Source organism: Thamnophis sirtalis, unplaced genomic scaffold, assembly GCF_051295495.1.
Source record: "Thamnophis sirtalis isolate CommonGarterSnake01/CBP01778 unplaced genomic scaffold, rThaSir2_p1.2 scaffold_1, whole genome shotgun sequence".
NCBI lineage: Eukaryota > Metazoa > Chordata > Lepidosauria > Squamata > Natricidae > Thamnophis > Thamnophis sirtalis.
Window position 1 is genome coordinate 60,068,551 of NW_028261381.1, and position 25,482 is coordinate 60,094,032.

Consider the following 25,482-nt stretch of genomic DNA (forward strand, 5'->3'; position numbering starts at 1 on the left):
ACCAAATAGATTAACAGGGCTGGAATAATAAAATTAAATTCAGAGTAGACTTAGCTTGTCAGAAATTCAATGATAAAAAGTACAAACCCTCCCAGTCAGTGGTATGCCTGAAAGTTGAGCTAAATAATAAAACAATAAGTAGAGCATATTTTACTCTGTAAGTCAATCTACCATTGATTGATTGATTGATTGCCTCTCTGCCCAGAACAGATTACACTGCTTTTAAAATCTGTTCCTTTGCAAGAGAGGAGGGCATACATAACCTTGCTGAATGAGCTTTTCTTTTATGTTCTTTCCATCATCTTCCTTTCTGTACATGAGAACTGTGGGCGGCCTTTAAAAAGTTTTCTCCCTTTTTTGTTCCTAGACTATCAAGTCCCTTTATTGGGTCTTCCCAAATATATTTCCTCCTTATTCCTTGTTCTGATATTTCGCCTAGATTGTAATGGGTATGTTAGGCACACCATCTTCACCTGATTTTAACTTTAGGAGGAGAAATGCTACAGCAGGACTCAGATTTTTTTTTATGAATTCCCTCTTTCCCCCACTAGATACACTGGTTGATTTGAACCAAAACTACCGGGAGCGGGGTCTCCCAGTGACAGATGGTAGCCAGGAACTGCAACCCTTCTGTGCCCAACTGGAATTTCTACTGCAGGTATGAGACTCAATTGTCAATTCTAGGACTTTGCTTGGTAATAGGACTCTTGGGCTCCTGGAGATAATAGCAGGGGTTGCTCCAGTTTCAGAAACCCTCTGCTAGGACTTAGTTCAGATCTCTGACAATGTGATCTGCTTCTCTTGAAGCAGGGAGAGAGTAGAAAGGGAGGAGAAGGAGTGTGTGTGTGAGAGAGGGGGGATAAGGGAGAGAGAGAAAGAGTAAGAGGGGGAGAGAGAGAGGGAGGGGGAGAGTAAGGGAGAGAGAGGGAGGGAGAGAGTAAGGGAGAGAGGGAGGCAGAGAGACTAAGGAAGAGGAGAGAGACAAAGGGAGGAAGAGAGAGAGGGAAAGGGAGAGAAAGAGAAAGGGAGAGAAAGAGAGTAAGGGAGAGAGCTGTCCTGACTAATTTCTGCTCATTGAATGTGTCGGTAGCCACCACTATCTCATAGATAACCCCAAAGAAATACTGTATAGGCCCCAACTAAAAACTGGTCTTCTACTCATGTATTATAGAGTACATCACAAGAAATACAATTTAAATTGGTTCTAGCTACTAATGTTGTAACATGGTGCACTCCCAGCTTTTGAAGTTGTTCCTTACTCCTGAGGCAAAGTCTCATCTCTGTGCTGCCCCAACAGAAATTTACTTTTTGCTATGTGGTGAAGAGGAGGAGGAGAGAGTTATTTTCCCTCAGCATTCCTATCTGAATTTCCAATATGTTTATAGTATTCCCTAAAAACATACTTATTTAGAAAATATATAATCTCCTATTTTTCAGTTCTGTCACCAGTCAGCTTATAATCAGCTACTAAACAATTAATGAGAACGTCAATGAAGAACATATAAATTATTATTACTTCCCTTCCTCCATATTCTAGTATGATTTGAAAGAAAAGAAAAATCTCTTTGGACAGAAAAAAGATTATTGGGATTTTCTGAGCCGAAACCTTACCCGGATAAACAGCAACCCACATCCAGGGGTTCAACATGTCACTTCTTTGGACAAAGTAAGACTAGCTTATATTTTATGTGAGTTTATTGTGGAATATGGGGCAATATGGACTGACGAGAACAAATCAATTATGCTGCTTTACCATAGGAAAACATAGAGGAGGTATAGGGAATTCTCCACCTCTGGAATGTTCCAAATATTTTTGGATTACAATTTCTAATATCTTAAACTGCAAGGCTAATGATGAATGATCATTCATCACTGCTAGCTGGGCTATTGTGAGTAGTAATTTAGCAACATCTGTGAGTCATCCAATGGTGGCTTAAATAACCCACTTTTCCAGAAGCAAGACATTAAGATGATATTCATGACGATGGCATTAAATGCAGTTATGTTTCTACAGTTTTACTTCAGCCTGGTAGCTTCCAGATATTATGTGTTACAAATCCACCATGCTGAATGAGGTTTCTGGGAACTGTAGTCAAATTCATCTATCTGCAGGTTGTTAGGTTTGGAAAGATTGAGGGAATTAATTGTTCCTATTTGAAAGTGCATATAAGTGCATATTATAAGAAACATTAACATCTATCAAAAGGAAATGTAGTTACTATAGCAATCTGGTTAGTCAAAACTATTTGCCAAAAATACATTCCAAGATTAGCTCTTCACGTTTATCTCTTTCTACATCTCCATTTTTAAGCTTTTAAAGATCCACTCAGATACAGTGTTCTTTTTATTTTTAATGTCTGGGACCAAGATAATCTCATTGCAATTTTCTCAATTTGAACAAAGCTGCATTTCAGCCTTTTATGTCAAGAGCATTCTGTTACTGATCACATGTACATATAAAATAACCAAACTGCTATGGCTTGTTCTAATCATAATTTCTTGAACACCCCCTTTCACTTGCTTTACAAATAATTTTGAGTCATAAACTAAAGTTTATAAAACTGAAACAATTGGGTTTGCACACTGTGATTAACAAAACTAAATCCGCTACATTATTTCTTAGGTACAGTTGTGGAATTTGTTGAATGGAATTATTGAATAAGGGACGGGGGGCTCAGTGGCTAAGATGCTGAGCTTGTCGATCGGAAAGGTCGGCAGTTTGGTGTTTCGAATCCCTAGCGGAGAGTGAATTCTTGTTACTTGTCCCAGCTTCTGCCAACCTGGGCAGTTCTAAAACAAGTAAAAATGCAAGTAGAAAAGTAGGGACCACCTTTGGTGAGAAGGTAACAGCATTCTGTGCACCTTTGGCGTTTAGTCATGCCAGCCACATGACCAAGGAGACGTCTTCAGACAGCACTGATTCTTCAGCTTTGAAACGGAGATGAGCACTGTCCCCTAGAGTTGGGAACCACTAGCACATATGTACGAGGGGAACCTTTACCTTTACCTTACATCCCTTGTTGGCAACCTGTATATGCCCAGGAGTTCATACTGCATTTCTTTCAAAAACATTCTTTTCCAGTAAAATGATGATGTGGTCTAGAACTGTGCTCTGTGTTTTAAATAGGAATTAGTCTTTGTGTTTGACAAAGAGATCCCAATAAGAAATGGAAATAATGTCCCTATGCTAATATCCATGAGCTATAGAAATACTTCAAAGACCCCTGGTATCTAGTATTTTTAAAGAATCTTCTTCACTTTAATTTCTACCTTTAAAGAAGAAAAATTTGAAATTTTGACATCTAGCAATGATAATACACACAGATTGTGATTAGTGTGGATTTGATTAATGTAATATTCTATTTAGTGCACAATGTAATTTGATACCAGGTCCTGCTTAATGTGACCCAAAATTCAATTATTGCAAAGATTGCCCATGCTCAGTTAAGGCTAACTCATATCTTGTTGCAGTTGGGATTTTAGACACTGTTAATCTTTGTGGGTGCAAAATGGAAGAAGGAATGATTTCACATCTGTCTTTCCTTTATTAACATCCTTTAAACCTATTCCATCGATAGAAGCAGACATTGTCACTGCTATTCTGGTCCTTCTTTCAAAAATCTCCTGTAAATCTCCTGTGTCATTTCATAAATCCCAATTTTTATCAACACCAAAGGCAGTTTTCTTTCTGCCTTGCATCTTTAGTCCCCTCTAGTGTCCAATTTAAATCATAAACTCTCTAATTTCTGTTATGACTTACAGTAGACAACATAATTCTGGTTTCCCCAAAAAGCTGTTTATTTCATGTAGTTGGTTCTAACATTTTATAATAAAAGTTTAAATATTCCAAATTTCTCTAGTCCCTTAATTCATGTATAACATTTTTGTTTCAAAATCTTATTTAACATTTTGCCATTTATTTCAAATTCTTTAAGTTCTTATACTTATAGTTTTCCTTGTGTAAAGAAATGAAGATAGACTTACCAGGTGCCTTTTCAAATTTGTCATCCCAATTTCTCTATAGCTTTAAGATAGTTAGATAAGCAATTCCCAAAACAGATAGAAGCAAGATGAGTAAACTTAGTGTTCTTTAAAAGGCTTTGTGATGATTGTGAATTTGATAATTAATCCCTTTATCTCCTGGCATTCAAACCAATGGAGGACCACTGTCCAGCCTAGGGAGAAGCCATCTGGAGCACATGCGGGTTCCATCTCTTTATCCTTGGTTTGAAAAAATGCCTATGGCTTATTTTTAGCAAACTGGAACCAATTGCCATTTTCCCCACAGAAATATCACTTTGAATAGTGCACCCTCAAATAATGTGACTCCATTGTGGGACTCATTTTCAATGTTAATCGAGACCTAGCTATAATTGGAGTAGCTAACAGGCACTGAAGATTGGGTTGCAACTCTTTGAAGTGTTTTTTTTCCCTTGATAAGAAACTGTTGAAATTGTGAACATAGATTATTCCAAGAGTGCATATAAAGGAGATACAGCTTTCCCTGACATACTTAACATTGTTTGATTACATTGCTTTCTTTATACAAGTAGTCCTCACTTAACAATTGGAACCAGCACCTTCATCACTAAAAGATTCAGGCATTAAATCAAACATCATGTGAGCATAATTTGCAACTTCCTTCCCCTTTGACTTTGTGTGTTAGAAGCTGGTTAAATAGTAATCACATGACAGCAGAAATACTGTGACCATCATAAATTTAATAAGATAAGAGCCGAGGTGGCGCAGTGGTTAAATGCAGCACTGCAGGCTACTTCAGCTGACTGCAGTTCTGCAGTTCGGCTGTTCAAATCTCACCGGCTCAGGGTTGACTCAGCCTTCCATCCTTCCGAGGTGGGTAAAATGAGAACCCGGATTGTTGTTGGGGGCAATATGCTGACTCTGTAAACCGCTTAGAGAGGGCTGAAAGCCCTATGAAGCGGTATATAAGTCTAAATTGCTAGATTTAGGACCGATCATAAATTTCAGTGCTATTTTAAGTTCTAAGGGTCACTAAATAGGGCAGTCATTATCTAAGGACTACCTATATATGTGCTGTATGTATATATACCTGAGTATGTGTGTGCACACACACAAATGCATACAGTACATACCAGAGATAGTATTCTATTTTCTTCACTACTGGCTCATTAGTGGGAGCATGCGTGTATCTGGGCATGCAGAGAATGTCCTTGATGACGTCAGGGTGGGTGGGCAGAGACTCATGCTGCCACCACTACCAGCAAACCAGCGGCATAACACCTCTGATACATACGTGTTCCTACAAAAATACATACGCACTATACTGTTTAGAACCTGTCAGTCATAATTCTATAGCAAGGTAGCCCAGTTCTCAAGGAAATTTGATGATAGTTCATTCTTTATTCAGACTCTGGTGAAGAACATCAATATGGGTTGATTTGCACCAAGACTAGGACATTGGCACAATTGATCATTGCAGTGGAAGCAAGTGGGAAAGACAAATTACAGGGTTGACTCAGCCTTCCATCCTTCCGAGGTGGGTAAAATGAGGACCCAGATTGTTGGGGGCAATATGCTGACTCTCTGTAAACCGCTTAGAGAGGCCTGAAAGGCCTATGAAGCGGTATATAAGTCCACTGCTATTGCTATTGCTATTGCTATAACTTAGAAGAAGATGTAAGCCAAGTTGGATAGCCTAGAAGGAGTGTATAAATAAAAACATTTAGCAAATAGGGCAATTTAAGGAGTTCTTTACTACTTTGGTCTTTTGTTGGAACATAAATTTGTTTCTTTGATAGCTGAAAACTGCTGTGGGGAAAGGCCGGGCTTTCATCCGCTACTGCCTAGTCCATCAACTGTTAGCTGAGACCTTGCAGCTCTGCTTCATGGAACCAGAAGTCAATAGGTGAGAACCTTTCCTTGCAAGTATTTGGTACAGGTATGGAAGCAGTTTGATCTCTGTATTGCACCACATCAACCGTGTTGGAGAGTTAGGCGGATTTATTTCTGGTTGAGGTACAGAGCAGGGAAAGCTACTGTAAAATTTGACTACCCACGTTGATGAGAGTTCTTCCTCCATCTGTTTTCCAGATTGCTGACTTTTAAGACCTGTAAGAAAATGCCAGTCCAGTGATTTTACAAGACTTGTCATAAATCCCCTTCTGTACAATTTTTAAAAATTAAAAGGTGTCAAATTTACAAGATTTAATAAAGGCTCCTTATTTATTTTTGCCACTCTTGTTTTCTTGCATTTGGTGTGGAGGGCGGGTGATGAGATTTTTGTTGTTGCAGAGACTGTTGTAGTGAGGACACTGGTACTGGTACCCTTCATCTCAACATTTCAAGTCAACTCAAATAAAGTTAGAAACCAAATTGCTTCTGAGGTTTTATGGGGTGAAAAGCATGGCAGAATGGAAATGCTTCCAGAGAATTCCCTAACTATCTTCACAGGGTAAACTTTTTAAAAACTAAGAGGTGGGATCAGAACAAAGAAACAGCTAGTGCCAAGATACAAATTACTTTTGAATTAAATGAATTATACTTAAATGCTATTATTTACCATATTTTTCGGAGTATAAGACACACCAGAGTATAAGACGCACCAGGATTTTGAAGAGGCAAATTTAAAAAAAAAGTTTTTGCACTCTGCAAACCTCTCAAAAAGGCATGTTTTTTTGCCAAAACGGGCCTGTTTTTCCCCCAAAAGAAGGCATGAATAGTCTTTAGGGGGCTTGTAGAGTGCTCCTGGGGATGCCCCCCCCAAATGAGCAAACAACAGCCTATTTTGCATGAAAATTGGCCCTTTTTTGTCAAAAAAAAATGCATGCATAGCCTTTGGGAGCTTATAGAGTGCTCCTGGGGGCTGGGGGAGGGCAAAATGGAGCAAAAAACCACCCATTTTTCACTCATTTCTGCCTTCCCCAGCCCCCAGGAGCTCTCTGAAAGCCTTCCACAGGCTCTGCACGGCCATTTTGGTGAAGGGGGTGGGGTTTCGGGAAGCGAAAAATGCTGTATTCAGTGTTTAAGACACACCCAGATTTTCAGCCTCTTTTTTGAGGGAAAAAGGTGTGTCTTATACTCCGAAAAATACAAGTAAATACAATCAAGAATGAATGAATGAATGTAATTTTTAGATAGGCTTTGAGAATCTCACTAATGATTTTAGCTCGCTTTTTGCCCTGGGCCTCGATACAATGTTAACCCTGATTTAAAAGCACGATTCTTGGTTGATAGAGTTAAGGGGATGATAGATGTACGTTAATGGTATTAGCATCTCTTGCATTCTCAAGGTTCATGATACATAGGTGGTCCCCCGTCTTCTAAGACAGTTACATTTGGCTCTGATCCATGGTGGGAATGAAATGGAGGTACCACGGGCATCTGGGAGTTAGTATGTTCTGTGGTTTGTTCTTTGCAGTGAGTGGTACTATGCACGTAGTCCCTTCTTGGACGAAAAGCTACGGACAGAAATTTTGAGCTCCCTCTATGAGTTGGATGGCATTGCCTTCCACCTGGCCCTCCGCAGAGAAGATTTGGATGCTGCATGGCCCACAGTCTCAGAGTGAGTAACAATACGCAAGCCTTCCCCAATGTGAGGAACTAGAGATTCACATTTAGCCACTTCACACTAATATTTCTGAATAAGGCATTTTGGAGCAATATAAGGGAACAGTTCTGTGGCTTATTATTCAAGTACCTATACTATGTACTATGGGATGTATATTCCTCCAACCTTCAAAATGCTGCCATAAGAAGCATATATTTTTGATAGGATAGCTACACTGGAAATTATAATCGGGCTTTAGCTATTGTGTTCTTTATTTACAAATATGCTTCTCTAGTATTATAACATTTATGTTTTTCTTTTCTTTCCTCCTTCATCATCATTCTCCATAACTTTACAAGATTAGTTCTCCATATTCAGATGCATGTACTTTTTCTGCTAGTGAAACCTGTGAAACTTGCACAAATTCTTATATGTCCTTGTGGACTGTTTGCAGTCCCTTTATGCAATAGTCCACAATGCTCTTGTGTATGTACCCTTTCTACCCTTCTCACAGACTTAAGCCATGTCATAATCTGTAATGCTCTCTTCATGGTAGTGGTGAAGAATCTGTGAAAGGAAATACCAGACATTGCAGTTTAGCAATGGAAGATCACAATTCAAACTGACTTCAAGTAGCTTATCTTGAGAGATCTCCTCCAGAAATGTTATGAAACAGAGCATGAATAGGAAATTAGATGCAAAAGTCAGCAGTTTCTTCCTTGATCTATTACTGTTATTTTTTCTAGAGTTTTGCCACAATTTTTTACCAGAGCTATACAGTACACCCAATCAGAGGATGGATTGTCTAAGGTACACAGTTTATTTATTTAACCTTTCTTCTATCATGGGCTCCAAGTGTAATCAATGACCAAACCTCACTTGCTTTTCTTCAGTAAACAGCTGTGTAATATGTGTCTTGAGGCTATACCAGTTTTTCCTCTGCCTCCTTTATAAGAAGATATCAGCAATTGTTTGGATTCTTGGTTCATCCCAGGATTTTTATTGTACTATTAAAAGAAAGAAACTTAGAAATTTCCACATAATTCCCCACAATAGTGATTATGGACTCAAGGACAAAAATTCATAAATTGCTTTGTGAACCTTCTGGTTGAGATGGTACCTATTCATTTTCACAATAAATAAATAATATGCATGATGTATATTATATTCAGAGTTAGAACTGCCGGAACAGGCTTTCAAAAGTTCAAATTAGATCACTATTCCATTACTAGAGCCACAGTAGCACAGTGGTTAGAATGCAGTATTGCAGGCTACTTCTGCTGGCTGCCAGCAGTTCAGCAATTCGATTCTCATCAGCTCAAGGTTGACTCAGTGTTCCATCCTTCCAAGGTGAGTAAAATAAAGACCCAGATTGTTGGGGGCAATATGCTGTCTTCTGTAAACCACTCTAAATGCTATTGCTATTTCCCATAAAAGATAAACCTACAGCCATTTTTCCCAATCTGGTGTCCTGTAGAAATGATTGGAACAATTCCCAAAATTCCAGACAATCCCTTTTCTTATGTGAATATAAAGGCAAACATTTAGAAAAAGTTACAAATTCATTTTTGTAATTAAGGGAAGAAGTAATTAAGGGAGATATCATGGCTTCTGTAATCAGTATCTCTCCTAGCCATCTTCTTTCCCATTCTGTTTTTACAACATCGGCTTTGTAGAGTTTGTAGGAAAATGAGTGTTCAAGCACAGTGAGAGTACAGGAAGTCCACAACTTACGACCACAATTGAGCCCAAAATTTAAGTTGCTAAGTGAGATATTTGTTAAGTGAGTTTTGCCCCATTTCACAACTTTTCTTGCCATAGTTGTTAAGTGAATCATTGCAGTTGTTAAAGTTAGTAGCCTGGTTGTTAAGGAAATCTGGCTTCCCTGTTGACTTTGCTTGTCAGAAGGTCACAAAAATTGATCACATAACCCTGGGACACTGCAACCGTCATAAATATGAACCAGTTGCCAAGCACCTGAATTTTGATCACATGACCATGGGGATGCTGCAACAGTTGTAAGTGTGAAAAAATGGTCATAAGTCACTTTTTTCAGTGCAAAGGTAACTTTTTGTAACTTTGAATGGTCACTAAATGTACTGTTGTAAGTTGAGGACTATCTGTAGTTGCAAATTGCTCTGCAAATGTGTACTTCTTTACAGTAATTTTTTAAACAAGAAAGCAGACAGACAAGACTTTATTTCTGTTCAGACAGAGAGCCAATAGAGCAAAATTGTCACAGAGTCAGAGTAGACAGGTTTATTCAGTGGTGGGATCCTCCCGGTTTAACAACCGGTTCGGTGGTTGCGCAAAATTTGAGATACCGAGTTTCTTTGGAGGAGTAACATAGCTGATTCTTGTGGCAATCTGCTCTGCTGCGTGAATCAGCTGAAAAAAATAAAGGTAGAAAAATAGCGTGAGCTGGCAGCTGGGCCCATCTGATCATCGGGGCAAACTGGTTCTCTCCCAGCTAATCACCAGAGCTACCAGTTCACCTGAACTGGTCCGAACCGGTAGAATCCCACCCTTGGGTTTATTGCAAATAAAAATGGGGATAGGTTGCAAAATCTTGGCTGTGTGTATCTTGGCCCTCATTTATCAGTACGTATGTTACCCAATGTATTTGATCCTCTTTCTTGCTGGTCTTGGTTTAATGGGGAAGATGATAATTGTTTACTTGATATTACTTTTTATTCATTTATGAAACCTATTTAAATGGCTGCCCAAATCGCACATGGCGATTCCAGGCAGCTTACACTACAAAATATGCCCATCTGTTCTTGATCTGCAATATTTTGGAAAAATCCCTTTTTGTTCCCAGGCTAAGAGAATTCCATCACACTTTGTTTATGAATATGAGCATCACTTTGGCGACCGTAACTTGAAATCTTTGAGTATTTCTATTAGGGTAGTAATATCATCTCGCACCAAATATTTATTCATTAATCCTAGGTTGGAAACTCAAACCAAGAACATGGGCTTCATCAAGGAAGCACCTTCGTACAAAGGAGCAGGCTCAGAACGATGGATGTTGTTCCTGATTCAAGGGTGGATGATCAGTCAAGGCTTGGGCCGGAACAGCCATTGGAGAAATGGATCGGAGTCTGGAGAAGCAGAAAAAACAGTCTCTTGCAGATGGGTTCCCTTCTGAAACTGAATCCCTTTATGGAAAGGTATGTCCAGACTCCACCTTCTGGCAAGGAGCAGAAGAGGGCTGATGGTGAATTGCAGGTCCATTTGGAAAAGGAGCAGCTAGGCAACATGCCTTCCGCCCAAGGATTATGTTATCCTCAACCCAAACAATGCCTCTGCAGGAAAGTAGATGGGATAACGGAAGGTAACAGCATACAGAAACAAGAATGCTTGAGAACATTAATAGGGGAGTTCAGTGTTCTGCAGCAAAAGTTAGCCTTGCAACAAGAGGAAAACACATCACTAAAGCAAACTCTTTCTAAAGAGAACCGCTCTCTAGAAGAAGAGCTGACAAAGTATGAAGAACAACAGAAAGAAAAAACGGGCGAGCAGGAAAAACAGCAACAAGAATTAGCCAAGGTAGTAAAAGCACTCAGAGAAGCAGAATGTAAGATTGCCAGTTTGACTGAGGAATGTCAAGAGGCCTGGGCCAAGAAGGATGGTGCCGAGAAGGCTCTCAAAGAGGCTGAACAGAGATTGAGTACTCAGGAGGCAGAGAGGAGACAGCATCTGGCACATATGGAGGCCCAAGAATTGAGGCAACAGCAACTGATTTCTCAATGTCGGGGGCTGCAGGAGAAATTAAAAGTATCTGAAAAGAGCCTGGAGAGGTGGGAAGAACATGTGGCGGCCATGAAGAGCCAACATGGCCAACTGGAAACAGTCAAGGAGCTGACAGACAAGAAATGTTGCAGGGCGATGGAAAGAGAAGATCATTCAACCATGCAAGAAATAGATCCGCTGAAGGAGAAACTAGAGAGGAGTTTGGCTGAAGTAAAGAATTTAGAAAAAGAGAAGGAGACTCTTATGGAAACTTTTGTGTCTCAAGAACAAAGTCTGGTGCTTTCCAAGCTTGAAATGAAAGACCTTCAGAAAGATCTGCTGGTGTGTCAGGAGCAACTTGTCACCCTCCAAGTGTCTCTGGAGAAGCAGGAAAAGGCCCTGAGGGACCATGAGAAAGCAGCCCTGAGTTTGCAAAGAGAGCTGAATGACCACTCTGCCTGCCTAAAGGAAAGTTTGGAGAAAAACACAACCCTGGAAGCCCAGTTAGAGGAAATGGCCAGCAAAAAGTTCCAGCTGGAAGCAGAAACTCTTGAGGATCAGAGGAGATGGGAAAGAACTTTGCAGACGCTCACAGGCCAGCTAAATATTTTTGAAAAAGAAGTAGTCAGGCTTCAAGAGGACAAGCAACAGCTCCAGGCCATCCTGCAACAAGCCCTTGAAGAAAGAGAAGTCTTGGTAAAACAGGCAGAAAGTGCTAACGCTAGTCTGAAAGAGCAGACTCAGGAGATAGCATGGCTTCGAAGTGAGCTGGAGACATTGAAGGCCACCAGCCAAACTCTACAGAAAACCCAACAGGAGAAAAGTGAGAGCATCACTTCCATCCTAAGAGAGAAGTGCCAGAAGCTGAAAAATCAAGTAGAACAGCTGCGGCTGGAGAAAATGCAAACCACCAATAGAGCAAAACAGCTGAGTGAGGAACTGGAGCAATGCTGGAAGTGGCCCACAGAAGATGCTGTTCTGCAGATAGCGCCAGTTTCTTCCATCACAATGACACATCTAGCATATGAGAGCAAAAGCAAGGAAGCCAGGGCTCCTGTCAAGGAAAGAGACATTGCCACAGAGGGAATAGCGAGATCACCTCTGACAATGAAAAAGATTCAGACTGAGATGCTTCAGCATTTGGATGGACCTGTAAAGACGGGTGACAGTGCCACACAGAGAATTGAAGTGCATGAGAAGGTAGGTGCCTATTATTCTATGACAGCCAAGGAATAGGATATCACCAACAACCCTGAGGATGATTCCACATGTAATTGATATTTATCTTTTTAAATAAGATAAGCCCATGGCAAGCTTATAGGGAAAAAAAAACCTATAAGGAACTGACATGTCTTTACTAAAGGATTCCTAGATGTCATGCATTGTTAAGGATATTAACTCTGCTAGATATCACTAGGAATACTTATAGAATGAAAACAGGGCTTCAGTGGGGGATGCCGTATGTTTATTTCTAGAAAATTAAAGGGATTTTGCTAGCTTTCTGGAAAATTAGCTCCTTTTGGTATGCATAGAGGTCACAGACTTTACCAGAATGGAAGAGTTTTAAGAGAGTTTTGCTGTAAAGCTAATGTAAAATGAAGCTGACATGGAGATGGGGGCAAAAGCCACAGTTCTCTGCATTTTGGTGGAATGGAAATCAGCATGTAGCAATTACATGATTGAAGAATTTGAGGGTTCAAAATCAAGTCTTAATTGGCAAAAAACAACAAAAACCTTGACCTACTAGTACTGCTAGAGCTGACATCTTGACAATAATCCTTACTCCCGGGAGATGGGTGTATATTCTCTCTGTCTGATAGTCACTGTTAGGAATATAATTCTAACGGTTGGGTTGGCAATATATAAATCATGTAACAATGTTGTAACTGTTTCTTTAAATCATGCTGTAAATGTGATTGGGTGCTGTTTTCCTCAATTGGCCATAAGAGGGAGCCAGAATGTCTGTTAGCTCTCTCTCTGTTCTTTAGATGCTGGGCTGAACTGATCTAAGTGCCATGAGCTATTGTAAGTTTTGCAACTGTTAGCAAACTTTGTGTACCGGACTGATTATATGATACTGGACTATGTTATTTGGATTATCCCTTTACTGAGAGACGTTGATGACTGACTGAATTATCCGTGTATGACTTGGACTGTTTGATGGACTTTGATACCCCTATTTCCACAAAAGTAAAAGCCTATTTAAACTGCAGTGTCTCTTCTGTATGCTGGTTTGCGTATTCTCCCTTTGGAAGAGCAAGTACGTTCAGAGAAGCATTGTGAGAGTTGTGTTGGAGAACACACAAACCAGCATTCAGAGATACTGTGTGTGCCCACGGCACTCAGATCAGATCAGATCAGTCCAGCATCTAACAGTCACTGATCTTCTGCTGTGCTTTCTTGTCATCCTTGATTTCCCAGAGTCTAGCTGGCCATTTGGATAAAATGACAGAAGATGTCCAGCAAACAAAAAATACGTTAATAGCCAAGGATAAAACAATAAGTCATCTCATGGAACAGCTGAACCGGTGAGATCATGAACCCATTATATTTAAAGCTATATTTAGGGAACTGGCCATAGCTCAGTGACAGAGCACATGTCTTGCATTCAGAGCTCAAGGTTCAAACCATGGCATCTTCAAGTCATGCTTGAAGAAAACAACTTTATCTAAAATATCAGAGATGTATTACTTGTCCCTGCAAACACTACCAAGGGGCTGTAGATCAAAAGGTTTGACTGGGCGTGAGGCACTCCCTTATATTCCTCATCATTATGAAACATAAAGAGCAGGGAGCTTTCTCACCAATCGAGTACTTCCCATTTTCATCCCACTTATATTTTGCAAAATAAATTTAAAATCTCTGTGTTGATGTTTTATAAAGCTTTCTAATAATGCATTTCATTTGTTTTAAATGGTAAGGACACAAACACAACTTCCGGTATAATGAGCCTGAAACTGTGAGGCACAATTTCATTGGACAGTGGGCTGCTACCAGTGAAAAGAAGGCCATCAGCAATGATCAATGTAGACTCAATTAAATTATATGTCTTGGCATGTCTATTTGCTGTTTGATTCTTGTAATGGAGTGGGATCACAGAGATCACAACAATAGGCATTCAGCAGTCTAAAACACTGGAAGAGATTCTAAACCAAGGCTTAAACTGCTCTAGTAGCATTTCTTCTTGCTTCTAAACTACAGCAGGGAACCTATATGATTCATCAAATATTATTGAAGTACAACCTCTAATAGCTGGCCAGTATCTATCTATAAAAATTGTGTGTGTGTGTGTGTGTGTGTGTGTGTGTGTGTGTGTGTGTGTGTGTAGCATAACTCTGGAACGCCTCGAGCAATTTCAATCAAATTTGGTACATAGATGACTTACCCTCTGGAAAAAAAATACTGTGGGGGTAAGGCACCCCTAACACCCCTCGGGGTGTGTGGTCTGTTAAGATACAGCCTGTTGTGCCCTACTGCCGTACTGACTTCTACTGTTCAGCGCAGTGGAGTTGCCATGGTAACTAATAATGAGAGCTGCTGGGAGCTACCACCTCTGCTAGATATCACTAGAATTACCTATGGAATGAAAAGAAGGAATCAGAGGGGGATGCTGTATGGAAAATCCATAGGTTTCCTCTCTCTACTAGAAAGAGATTCAAAGCACTTTTTGGGAAGGAACTGTGGAGCATTCCACAGCTCTGATATTCAGACCCTGAGTTACATGAGAACTTTCTTTTCCTTAGCTCACAGCAAGAAAAGGAACAATTGCAACTTTTGCTGGAGAAAAACTGCCAGGAATCGAAGGAGAAGGAGAAATTGAAAGAGGATCTGTTGGAACAGGGAGTGCTCATCAACAATATGAAAATCAAACTTTTGGAATTACTGCAGTGAGTAAAGGGAGCCCAACAAGAATAGATATTGGTTTTCTTTCATGTTGTTTTAGCTTTGGAAATGCATACTTTGCGGGGGGGGGGGGAGCATACTACATACATTACAGGCCAGGAAGGCTCAAATGTTGCCCTTGGACACTTCTTCCAGTGTATCCAAGGTAATCAATGAAACTTTAAAAGTATGTAGATCCTCATTTAGAATTAGCTTCGCAACAAGATCCCAAGGAGATTCTTCTAGTTTTTAGCTAATTCAGTTTAATTAAATAAGCTTGCTACCAAGGGGTTGGAGGATGACACCAAGGTTTAATTTTCTCCATTTGTCCTGGGGCTCCAATTTTTTTCTTAAATCTCTAGGTTATGATCAGACACATGATCAGCTTTACTTTACTATTTGCATTAAGAAAACAATATACAGGAAATATTAACCCAATACATGAAAATCATTTAAATAATAGTAAACAAATGAATTCAGTGGAATGACTCTCCCTGTGTGCTGAGAGGCTTGCTCAAAAATGAAAGGAAGCTTGCTCCTTAAAAATGCACTAGATTTCAAAAGCAGGGGTGAAATTCAGCAGGTTCTGACAGGTTCTGGAGAACCGGTAGCAGAAATTTTGAGTAGTTCAGAGAACCAGCAAATACCACCTTTGGCTGGCCCCAGAGTGGGGTGGGAATGGAGATTTTGCAATATCATTCCCCTGCCACGCCTACTACGCCACGCCCACAGAACTGGTAGTAAAAAAATTGAATTTCACCACTGCTTGAAAGTACAGGACATATTGAAACAAAATAACTGTACCCCTTCCCTAATAAAAATGACCACAGAACATAGGCTCTCTGCCAGAGTCTCGTGTAACAGATCCGTCCACTCTCTTCTCTGTCTGCTGGATCTCATCCTTTCCTCTGGCTGATCTGAATCCAGCTTACTTATCCTCCTCTCTATTTTTTTTTTTTTTTACCTCAGTTGAATTTCTTGACTTGCAAGCTGCATGCAGTAGAATCCTTTTGGTCTCCAGTGTTTTCATGCTGCCTTATTTCCAAGTATGTCCTGGACCTTTATTTCCTTAGTGTCAAATTTAAATTTTTCCTGTACGTTCTCTATTGGTGAACCCGTACACTATACTTTTACCTTAGAAATAGAGTTTTAAAAAACCTGATGGAAAAACAGCAAATGGAGCCCATTTAGATCTTGTGGCATGTTTTTCCATCATATGATATAGTACAAGGCCATTATCCACTACAGAACAGATGGCCTACTTATTTGTCTCTGACAGGATATTTTCTGCATCCAGATAATGAATGTCATTGTTTCCATTACAAATGCCTGACATTGATTATAAGTGATTATATGCCATCAGGTTAGAATTGACTTTTATAATCACACGGATAGATTTTTCCAGTGACGTGTGGTGAGGTTTATGGCTGGTGAGGCACTGACGTCATCACAATCTTTAAATGCCTTTGTAATACAGAGGGTTTTAATAAAAGGATCCGTGCCGTTTTGTGCGTTTCGAAGGGGTGGCGGGCAAGAGTGTATCGCCGAGGACCATATGCGGTGACCATCAGCGGCCAACAAAAAAAAAAGATTTAGTGGGGGGAGCAAGGAGCCGAGGAGTTCCTTGTGTTTTCCACAAGGGACAACAGTCCCTCCGAGAAGGGGGAGGAGAGAGAGATGATGATGACGATGATGACAATTAAGTATCAAAAGCCTTTTGAGTTTGACAATATAATACGTTATCCAAAATTATAAATAATCTTATTTTCAGATGCATTTTTTTTGCCATCTCTGTTATTTTCTTTTTAAAAAATCAGACTTGCTTCCAATTTGTGCCTTCTGGCAAACTACAGTTTCTTGGCAAGAGATCTAGCTTGCCATTGCTTTCGTCATAAGTCTGAGAAAGTTTCTTTCTTCTTTCTTTCTTTCTTTCTTTCTTTCTTTCTTTCTTTCTTTTCTCTTCCTTTCTTTCCCCCTGATTTGTTTCCCTCTCTTTTCTCTCTCTCTCATTCTCTCCCTTCAGCTCTCTTTCATTTCTCTCTCCCTCTCCCCATTCTCTCTCTAATTTATTTCCCTCTCTTTTCCCTCTTTCCCATTCTCTCCTTCCAGCTCTCTCTCTCTCTCTCTCTCCCCTTTTCATCTCTCTCTAGCACTAAGAAGTCTCCTGCACAGCGTGGCTCTTCTCCGGAGCGCAGTCAGGTATTCACTTCTCAGTGGCGGCAGCGGAAGGAGTCGCTGTCCCTGCCACCGTGATCCTGGGGTATTTTGCTTGCACGTGCAAGAAAGAGATAAAAGAGAAAAGGGGAGAAAGAGAGAGAGAAATGAAAGAGAGCTGGAAGGAGAGAATGGGAGAGAGGGAAAAGAGAGGGAAACAAATTAGAGAGAGAAGGGGGAGAGGGAGGGAGAAATGAAAGAGAGCTGAAGGGAGAGAATGAGAGAGAGAGAAAAGAGAGGGAAACAAATCAGTGCTAAAAGCCATCCCTGTCCTCCCTCCCTTCCTCTCCACAACCTTCCCCCGAAAGCTTTTTCCCAAATAATACCAGCAGCCATTTCATCTCCAACAAAGTAGATACATACACACACGCGTGCGCACCACACACACACACACACACACACACACACACACACATACACGCACACCAAACAAAAAAATAAAATAAAAAATGGCAAAAATGGAAAAAGAAGTGAGACCTCCAGAAAATAAAAGAAGCAGGAAGCCGGCTCATCCCATAAAAAGGGAAATCAATGAAGAGATGAAGGTACATCTCTGTGCTCCCCCTTTATTGTCACTGTATTGCAAGCGAGAAGGGAAGAAAAAGGGAAGACGGGTAGCTGCGGTGCCATTGAGTCACAGGAAGAACGAGCGCCCTCTTCTATGGCAGGAGAACTACCTCGGGCCTTTTTAGGCTTTTAAGCCTCGCTTAACTCTGCTTGAGGGATCATAAAACGCCTAAAAAGTCAGACTAAATGAGGCATGCAGTTCTCCTGCCTCATAGTAGAGGGCGCTATTTTAGAAGCTTTTTTAAACAGTTAGGCAGTCATTCATGGTGAAGCAGCAGCTAGCTAGCCTCACCTCAGCACTTGCCTTTTCCCTTTTACATTTTTTTTCTTTTCACGATGAAAGGCTGTGCCTCACCTGACTGCATGTCACTGGATTTTTCTCCATGACAATCTGCCCCTAAACTGATCCTTCAAGCTTTCCAACGATGCATCCTGTTGCCTCTGTAACTGAGTCAAGCTACCTTATAGTTGGCTGTCCTTTTTTTCTGTTCTTTCCCAGCACTATCACAGAGGTAGGCCTTCATAATACCTGGCATTGCTTTTACAAATAGCAATTCAGATCCCAATTAGATGATAATTAGCCAGCTCATCTTTGCTACTACTGTATTCTTGAAGATGAGAAAAATGATAGTCAATTATTAGGAATCTGAGCTAATTCAAAAAAAGAGGGCGAACATGAGGGTAAAATTGTCATCCTCTAAACAGAATTCTTTTTAATCAGCTCTGGGGAATAGATTTACCTCATGGTGCCGTTCAGATTTTGGATGGTTAAACTATTCATATATCTCTGAATCAAGTTAGGAGGAGATGATAATGGGGGAAGATGATCAGTATCCACTTTAAAAGAGATGGGACAGAGAGATGTTCTTCTTTAGTAAAGGCCGTGAAAGTGTGACTCCCTGATACCATTGCAATGTAGCATTCATTTTGAAAGACTGAAGACTATGTTCTCACTGTGACTGCTCTCCAGAAGGTAGCAGAGTCATTTGATCTTGCTGTTAATTATTTCCAAGCAGTTTTTATGGTAATTTTCTTTTTGGCCTGCTAAGAGAGATTGTATTGCCTTTCCTATTCGTCTCTCTGAAATAGGAGGTCCATGAGAAAACTCTCTTGTGAAGCTGGAGATACAGCAATCAGTGCTCTCCTTGCACAGATACATTCATAGTCCAACCTGTGTTTTGACCTGTGAATATCAAATTGATGTCATTTTGTACTGGCAGAGGACAATATCCACTGACAGGTCTGCTGTATTGTATGAAGCCATTTTCAACCAGGTGTTCTGTAATAATGAATGACCGATTTTGCCAAGCTAGTTCAGATTTCAAGGTCCCGGCCGATGACATATTCATTGTCCCTGAGTTACCTTATACAACTTGATATATTGTTGATGGAGAATTAGCAGCGGTAAAAGGGAGGGGAAAAAGATTTATCATTAGTTTGATTATTATGCAAGCTTCCTAGTTAGTCACTGAAGAAAGCATAAACCAGAAACTTAGCAGATATTGGATCAATGCATACAATTTGACTAGATCCTCATTATTTAATCTAAGAAAACTTTAAAGAGTTGGGTATGTTTAGTCTAACCTGGTTACATGTTGATAAATATTTTAAAAGCTATTAAATAGGTAATAGAGAAAAAATTTTCTGTTGCTCCAGAAGGTAATAAGCAACCCCAAAATTACAGTTTATAAGCAGTGATGGGCTGTTACCACTTTGAACCGGTTTTGGCAAACTGGTAGTTTCAACGATCAGCTGGCCCCGCCCACCCTATCCTGTCCTATATGTATTTCTTTCTGGCTCAGCTGATTCGCGCTGTTGATTTCCACGCCTCCGCTGTTCTATTTTCCTGGACTGCCTTAGAAGGTAAGCAGCTGAGCTTCAAATTGCTGTATTTTGAACTCTGCGCGTTAGGCATGCGTGTTAGGCATGTGCGCAAAGCACAGGGTCACCGAACCAGTTGCAGGCCACCACTGGTTATAAGCAAATGTTTTTTACTAAATGATAGAGGTTTTTCAACAGTACAAATTGCTGGACAATGGAGCATATTTGCTCAGAAGATGGACGATGGCGGTTAAGGAAAAGACAACCAAAAAGTGCTTACCTGTATGTCATATATATAGAACAATTCCAAAAACCATGTTTATATTCCTCGTCCCTTTGTCCAAAAGAAGCTAATTCTAACGTTGACAGACAACACCTTTCAAAAGGCCATCACTGAAAATTAAGTGTGCATTCCTTATTCTAGTGTTGAATGGTAGCTCTTTTAATCAGCCCTCATATCCAAAATATCTACAATTCATGATAGATGCCATCCATTGGGAAGAAAAACATAATCATTTTAGCATGCAAGGCTTAATCCAAAATTGTATTAAAAATCCTTCTGGAGTTGGCCCAAAATGTGACCATAAAAGGACACGACCAAACCATTTGAACAGGAAGATTATTGTAGCTGGTTCTTGGTTAAACATTTTCTGAGACATTCAAATACACACAAAGCAAACTTTTTGTTGTAGCCAGTCATTTTAAGATTATAGAAAAACAATTTTGCTGCTGTATAAAATTACCTTCCTTTGATATTCAGGTTTCTTATGCCAGAGGTCATGTAAATCAATTTCATCAACTTCCTCTAAAAAGGAAGTTACAGTAGATTCCTCTAAAACCTCCAACCACTGAGGTACTTAAAAAACAGCAATAGCATGTTAACTGAACGAGCCAAATACAAATGTTTAAGTGGAACAAACTGCCAAAAAGCATTTTGAAGTAAATTTAAAGTATTTTGCTGTGTGTATTTTAGGGAGAAGGATGCTTTGTGGCAGAAGACGGAAGGTATCACATTGCCAGTTGTGAACGTTGCTCCTCAGAACACAGGGTTGTGCGCTCAGTGCAAAAAAGAGTTCAAGCTTATGTCACGCCGATACCAGTGCAGGTGACGTATTTATTTACATCTATTACTAATTTTGATTTATAAAAACTGCCCTGTTCAATTCTGATTATTGGTGGTATTATCCAGATATAATATCTACAAATGACTATAAAGTAAATATAACATGGAAACATGCATACCATGATCAAAACAGATATTGAGCTCTAAGCAGGCACATTACAACCTGTCCCAGAGCTTGGGGAAGGAAAAAAAATCTGCCTCTGCCTACCAGCATCCATCGGTATTCACCTGGCTAGTGTCCTAGTCAGCTTCCGCACTTTAGCCTGATTCAGCACGAGCAGCTGATTGGCGGGTGGATCCGCCTCCCAGAATACCCCCAATCAGCTGTTCCCAGAGGTGAACTTTAGTAAGAGGTTCGCTGGTTGTGAGCGCACGGGGCCATTTTCGGTGTATAAGACGCACCCACATTTTCAACCTCTTTTCATTTCATTTATTGAATTTCTACTCCGCCTTTGAGGGGCGGAGTGTGTCTTACATCATTGCAGCTGCAAGGCAAGGTGTCCTTGACACACTGAGAAAAGAATGTCATTTTGACTATATATATCACCCATACTCCCCCCTCACATTTTCTCCTGGAAAAAATGTGGGAGACCTGAAGGCCCAATGTAAAAGATGGTTCCAGGTCTGACACCAGAAAGTCCAGTTACCTCTTGAAAAAAACACCTTTGGGACGTCATTGGGTGCTTTCAACAGTTCAAGAGGTTGGCTATTCTTTTCCAGGAAACCTCAGAAAAGGGAAGTCTAAACTCTAGATGTTGCCATTTTCAGAAGCAGAGAAAACAAGTGTGATAAGAAATATCTCATGAGATAAAAACAGAGAGAGTTAACCTTTAATCAGCTGGGCTTTATCGTACCACACTATTGTTTGCATACCACGCCTTTTGCAGAGGCTCGCAGAAACTGGGGCAGCTGTGAGGCCATCATATTTGTTTATCATGGGCCCATAGACATCCATTTGTGATGTACTTTTACAATACACTTCATTGTTCCTTTGGCAGCTGTGCTAATCAGCCCGGGTCTATATGTGTTAATAGCTCTCTGACAGTAGACCTGTATTTGAATAGTTCAAATAAAGGATTTGCTCAATGTTTGGCTAAAACTGTAAATTTTGTATCAAAGATCATCAGGAAAGGGATAAAAAAGGAAAGTCCTGATACTGTACAGCTTCTGCACAAATCTCTGGTGCATCCATGATTGTAGTATAGCGTCCAGTTCTGTTCTCTGCACCTCTAAAGGGTACTGTATTGTCGCTTTGGTGAAAATGCAGCTAAGGGTCAATTAAAAAGAAGAGGTTAGAGTTACTCATCTGTGAAAGAATGTTGCATGATATAGAGGTGTGAAATGGCATCAAGGTAGACATTCCTCCCCTCTCATAATATAAGTCCTACAATTACTCAGTTAAGAAGATTGACACAAGATTTAGGACACTGGAAAGGAACACTTTTTTTCACATACCACTTAAACTGTGAACTTTGCTATCAACAGTTTTGGTGTGCATGGGTTAGAATAGTTTTAAAAGAGATAAACTAGTAAGATAGGTTTCTGGTGTGGCGCCTGGCTTGTGGTTATAATAGCTATACTTTATGTTTTGATTGTGGGTAGCAGGATGCCAGTTATTGGGAACACAAACTTGGCTTGTGGGGCTCAATTGGCATCTGAAATATTGGATTAAGCTTTGTATGATCTAGCAGGACTCTTCAATGTTTACGTATTTGAGATTTACAGAGGTTCATGCTTTTTGAGGTAAGCTAAAGCAATTAATTGTATTAGACCAGTGGTTCCCAAACCTTTTCAGTCCACCGCCCTCTTGGTGCTACAAACTGATCCTCAGTGCCCTCCACCCAGTGGTGGAATTCAATTTTTTTTACGACCAGTTCTGTGGGCGTGGCTTGGTGGGCGTGGCTGGGGAAGTCATGTGACTGGGCGGTTTGCACGACAGAAGGAAGATAGTAACAGTAAAATTCAAAACTGTAACAATTAATTGCACATTTATTCAAAATGCAATTTAAAAACCTTTGTAGTTAATGTTAATGCAGCTTCCGGATGGGCGGGGGTGAGTGAGCGAACTGGTTCTAAATGGCTCACTAGAGGGGGCCACCTCCAGCACTCCTCTGCCGCCCCCCTTGCCTCTTAGCGCCCCCCTAAGCCATCCCACCGCCCCCCCCCCCAGGGGACGGTACCGCCCACTTTGGGACCAACTGTATTAGACTTTTTTGGGTTATGGCCTGCTTCCCAGGGAGATAGAATAGAATAGAATAATAGAATTGGAAGGTACCTTGGAGATCTTCCAGTCCAATGCAGAAGGCAGCCATTATCTACCAAAGAGGAGAGAGTCAAGCTATTTTCCAAAGCACTTGAGGGCAGGACAAGAAGCAATGGATGGAAACTAATCGAGGAGAGAAGCAACCTAGAACTAAGAAGAAATTTCCTGACAGTTAGAACAATTAACCAGTGGAACAACCTGCATCCAGAAGTTGTCCACTCTCCAATACTGGAAGTTTTAAAGAAGAGATTGGATAATTATTCCACTGGTTACCGGTAATTGTTCTAACAGTCAGGAAATTTCTCCTTAGTTCTAGGTTGCTTCTCTCCTCAATTAGTTTCCATCCATTGCTTCTTGTCCTGCCCTCAGGTGCTTTGGAGAATAGCTTGACTCTCTCTTCTTTGGTAGATAATGGCTGCCTTCTGCATTGGTGTATAAACTTCACTGTACATAGTGTAAACCAAGAAACAAGATTAAATTGTGCTTCTCATTGCTATTGTGTGAGTTAGAGCAATTAGGCAGCATACTGATGAAGCTGAACGTTCAGCCATGATTGTATAATTCCTTTCAGATCAGAGAGAGAGAGATGGGCTGGGAATCAGGTCACTAAATTTGTCTTTCCCTTCCACTCCCACAGGTGGTGCAAGAACACTGTTTGTCATGCTTGTTCAGTGAGTGGTGGGCACAAGGAGCGCTACTGCATAGCATGCTACCAGAAGAGAAATGGTCAGAGCACATGATCCTTGCTCTCATCAAGTCATCCTATACTACCCTGCCTCATTGCAAGCTCAGTTACCTGTCTGCGGGCTGGCTATGAGTGGATTTGAGGTATCAGATCCAGAAGAATAAAAGCAAAGGGACTCGGTGGTGATAAAAGAGATCTGCATATCTCTGTTCAGATTAAGACTGAGCCTGAACAAAAAAAAAAACCAAAACACTGAAGTGGTATGGAGCATCCCTTATTTTTTAAACGATGTAACACTATTAATTGTTTGCTTTAATTGGTGTTTCAATGAGATATGAAGCCAGTCTGCCTTCAGCCCTTAGAGCAGTATATACTCTCCCAACCAGCCTACATAAGCAATAAAACATTAAACCATTTGGAAAGCAGAAGGCATTTGATCCAGACTAAGTAATAGAGAAATAAGTATGTACTTGTGATTCAGTCACTTGGAGCGATGCAATAGAGCAAGGGTCTCCAAACTGGGCAACTTTAAGACTTGTGGACTTCAACTCCCAGAATTCCTCAGCCAATCATGGCCCAGGAAATTCTGGGAGTTGAAGTCCACAAATCTTAAAGTTGCTCAGTTTGGAGACCCCTGCAGTAGAGGCATGGAAGAGACTGAATTAATTTATTCTGATATAGAATCAGCACTCTGAATATGTAGAAAGAAAAAAAAGGGAATGTGGAACGGAATGATCTCATGGGAAACACTATCCTCACTTCAAAACAGCAGTGCTAAGGTAAAAAGACAGAAGAGAGAATACTAGTGAGTGTTTTGGCCAAAGCAGATTTTCTTCCAATCCCCACTTTTTGCTCTGCCCCACTCAGGGACCACTCAGATGTTGCTGACATACGCTTCCAAGTTGTTCTCTGTCATCTATTATTCCAGAGCAAATTTGTTCAGGAGAAAGCATTCAGGTTCTCAGATAGCCCATGAAAAAGTTTTGCTTCAGTCTCCAATACTTGGTGCTGATAAGATTAGCTGGGTTACAACTCCCATGGTCTTCATCAACCAGGACCAGGACCATCAACCAGGACCAGGACCCTAGTGCTTTGGGATATATACGCAAGACATCAGCTTATGGGAAGTTGATGTAAATTTAGCAGAAATTTAAATTATTAGTACAGAGTTAGAACACTTGCACAATTGGGGAAATGAACTAGGGGAATTGTGGCTAGGAAAGAGTCCCATTCTATGAATAATAATTGTGTTACCAATTGGTACATAATATGTTTATTCTGGTGGAGGGGAGATATTACCATTAGCTCTGGGAATCATAATTAGGCTGCATTCTTATGCTCATCACATTGGAATGCAGATTGAAAGAGTCTTGCTCAGGAGAAACCTGTATACAATTGTATCACTAGTTATGTATTTGCTATGAAATTATGCTAAGTATTTAAGAAATAAAATGTAATGAAAATCACTTGGCTGGTGTGTTGTAAATTCAGATAGCACTTGTATCTTAGGTTGTTTCATGGCCGTTTTAGAAATAGTGGGAAAGTTATTTCAACAGCACTGAAAAAGATAAGTTAATCCTGCTGCTCTACATATTCTCATGAGTTGGCCCATTATTCATGCATTGCTTTCTATTGGATAAACGTGACTTTGTAGACCATAGAGC

The 25,482-nt window shown here is 40.3% G+C and overlaps 1 protein-coding gene across 6 annotated transcripts in view; it reads left to right on the forward strand.

Moving 5' to 3' along the window:
- RUFY4 (RUN and FYVE domain containing 4) overlaps positions 1–24,384 on the forward strand; it is a 28,478-nt gene extending 4,094 nt beyond the window's left edge. For 5 of the 6 annotated variants that reach the window (XM_087712623.1, XM_087712632.1, XM_087712617.1 and 2 more), the window contains 10 exons: positions 552–658; positions 1,538–1,666; positions 5,781–5,887; positions 7,400–7,543; positions 8,275–8,338; positions 10,481–12,463; positions 13,685–13,791; positions 15,007–15,150; positions 20,721–20,852; positions 23,771–24,384. In XM_087712623.1, the coding sequence (XP_087568749.1) occupies positions 552–658; positions 1,538–1,666; positions 5,781–5,887; positions 7,400–7,543; positions 8,275–8,338; positions 10,481–12,463; positions 13,685–13,791; positions 15,007–15,150; positions 20,721–20,852; positions 23,771–23,873 (3,020 nt within the window). In that variant the 3' untranslated portion in view covers positions 23,874–24,384. Of the gene's footprint in view, positions 1–445; positions 659–1,537; positions 1,667–5,780; positions 5,888–7,399; positions 7,544–8,274; positions 8,339–10,480; positions 12,464–13,684; positions 13,792–15,006; positions 15,151–20,720; positions 20,853–23,770 lie in introns of those variants that run through there. The other variant, XM_087712608.1, reaches the window with a different exon arrangement.
- The last annotated feature ends 1,098 nt before the right edge of the window (positions 24,385–25,482 follow it).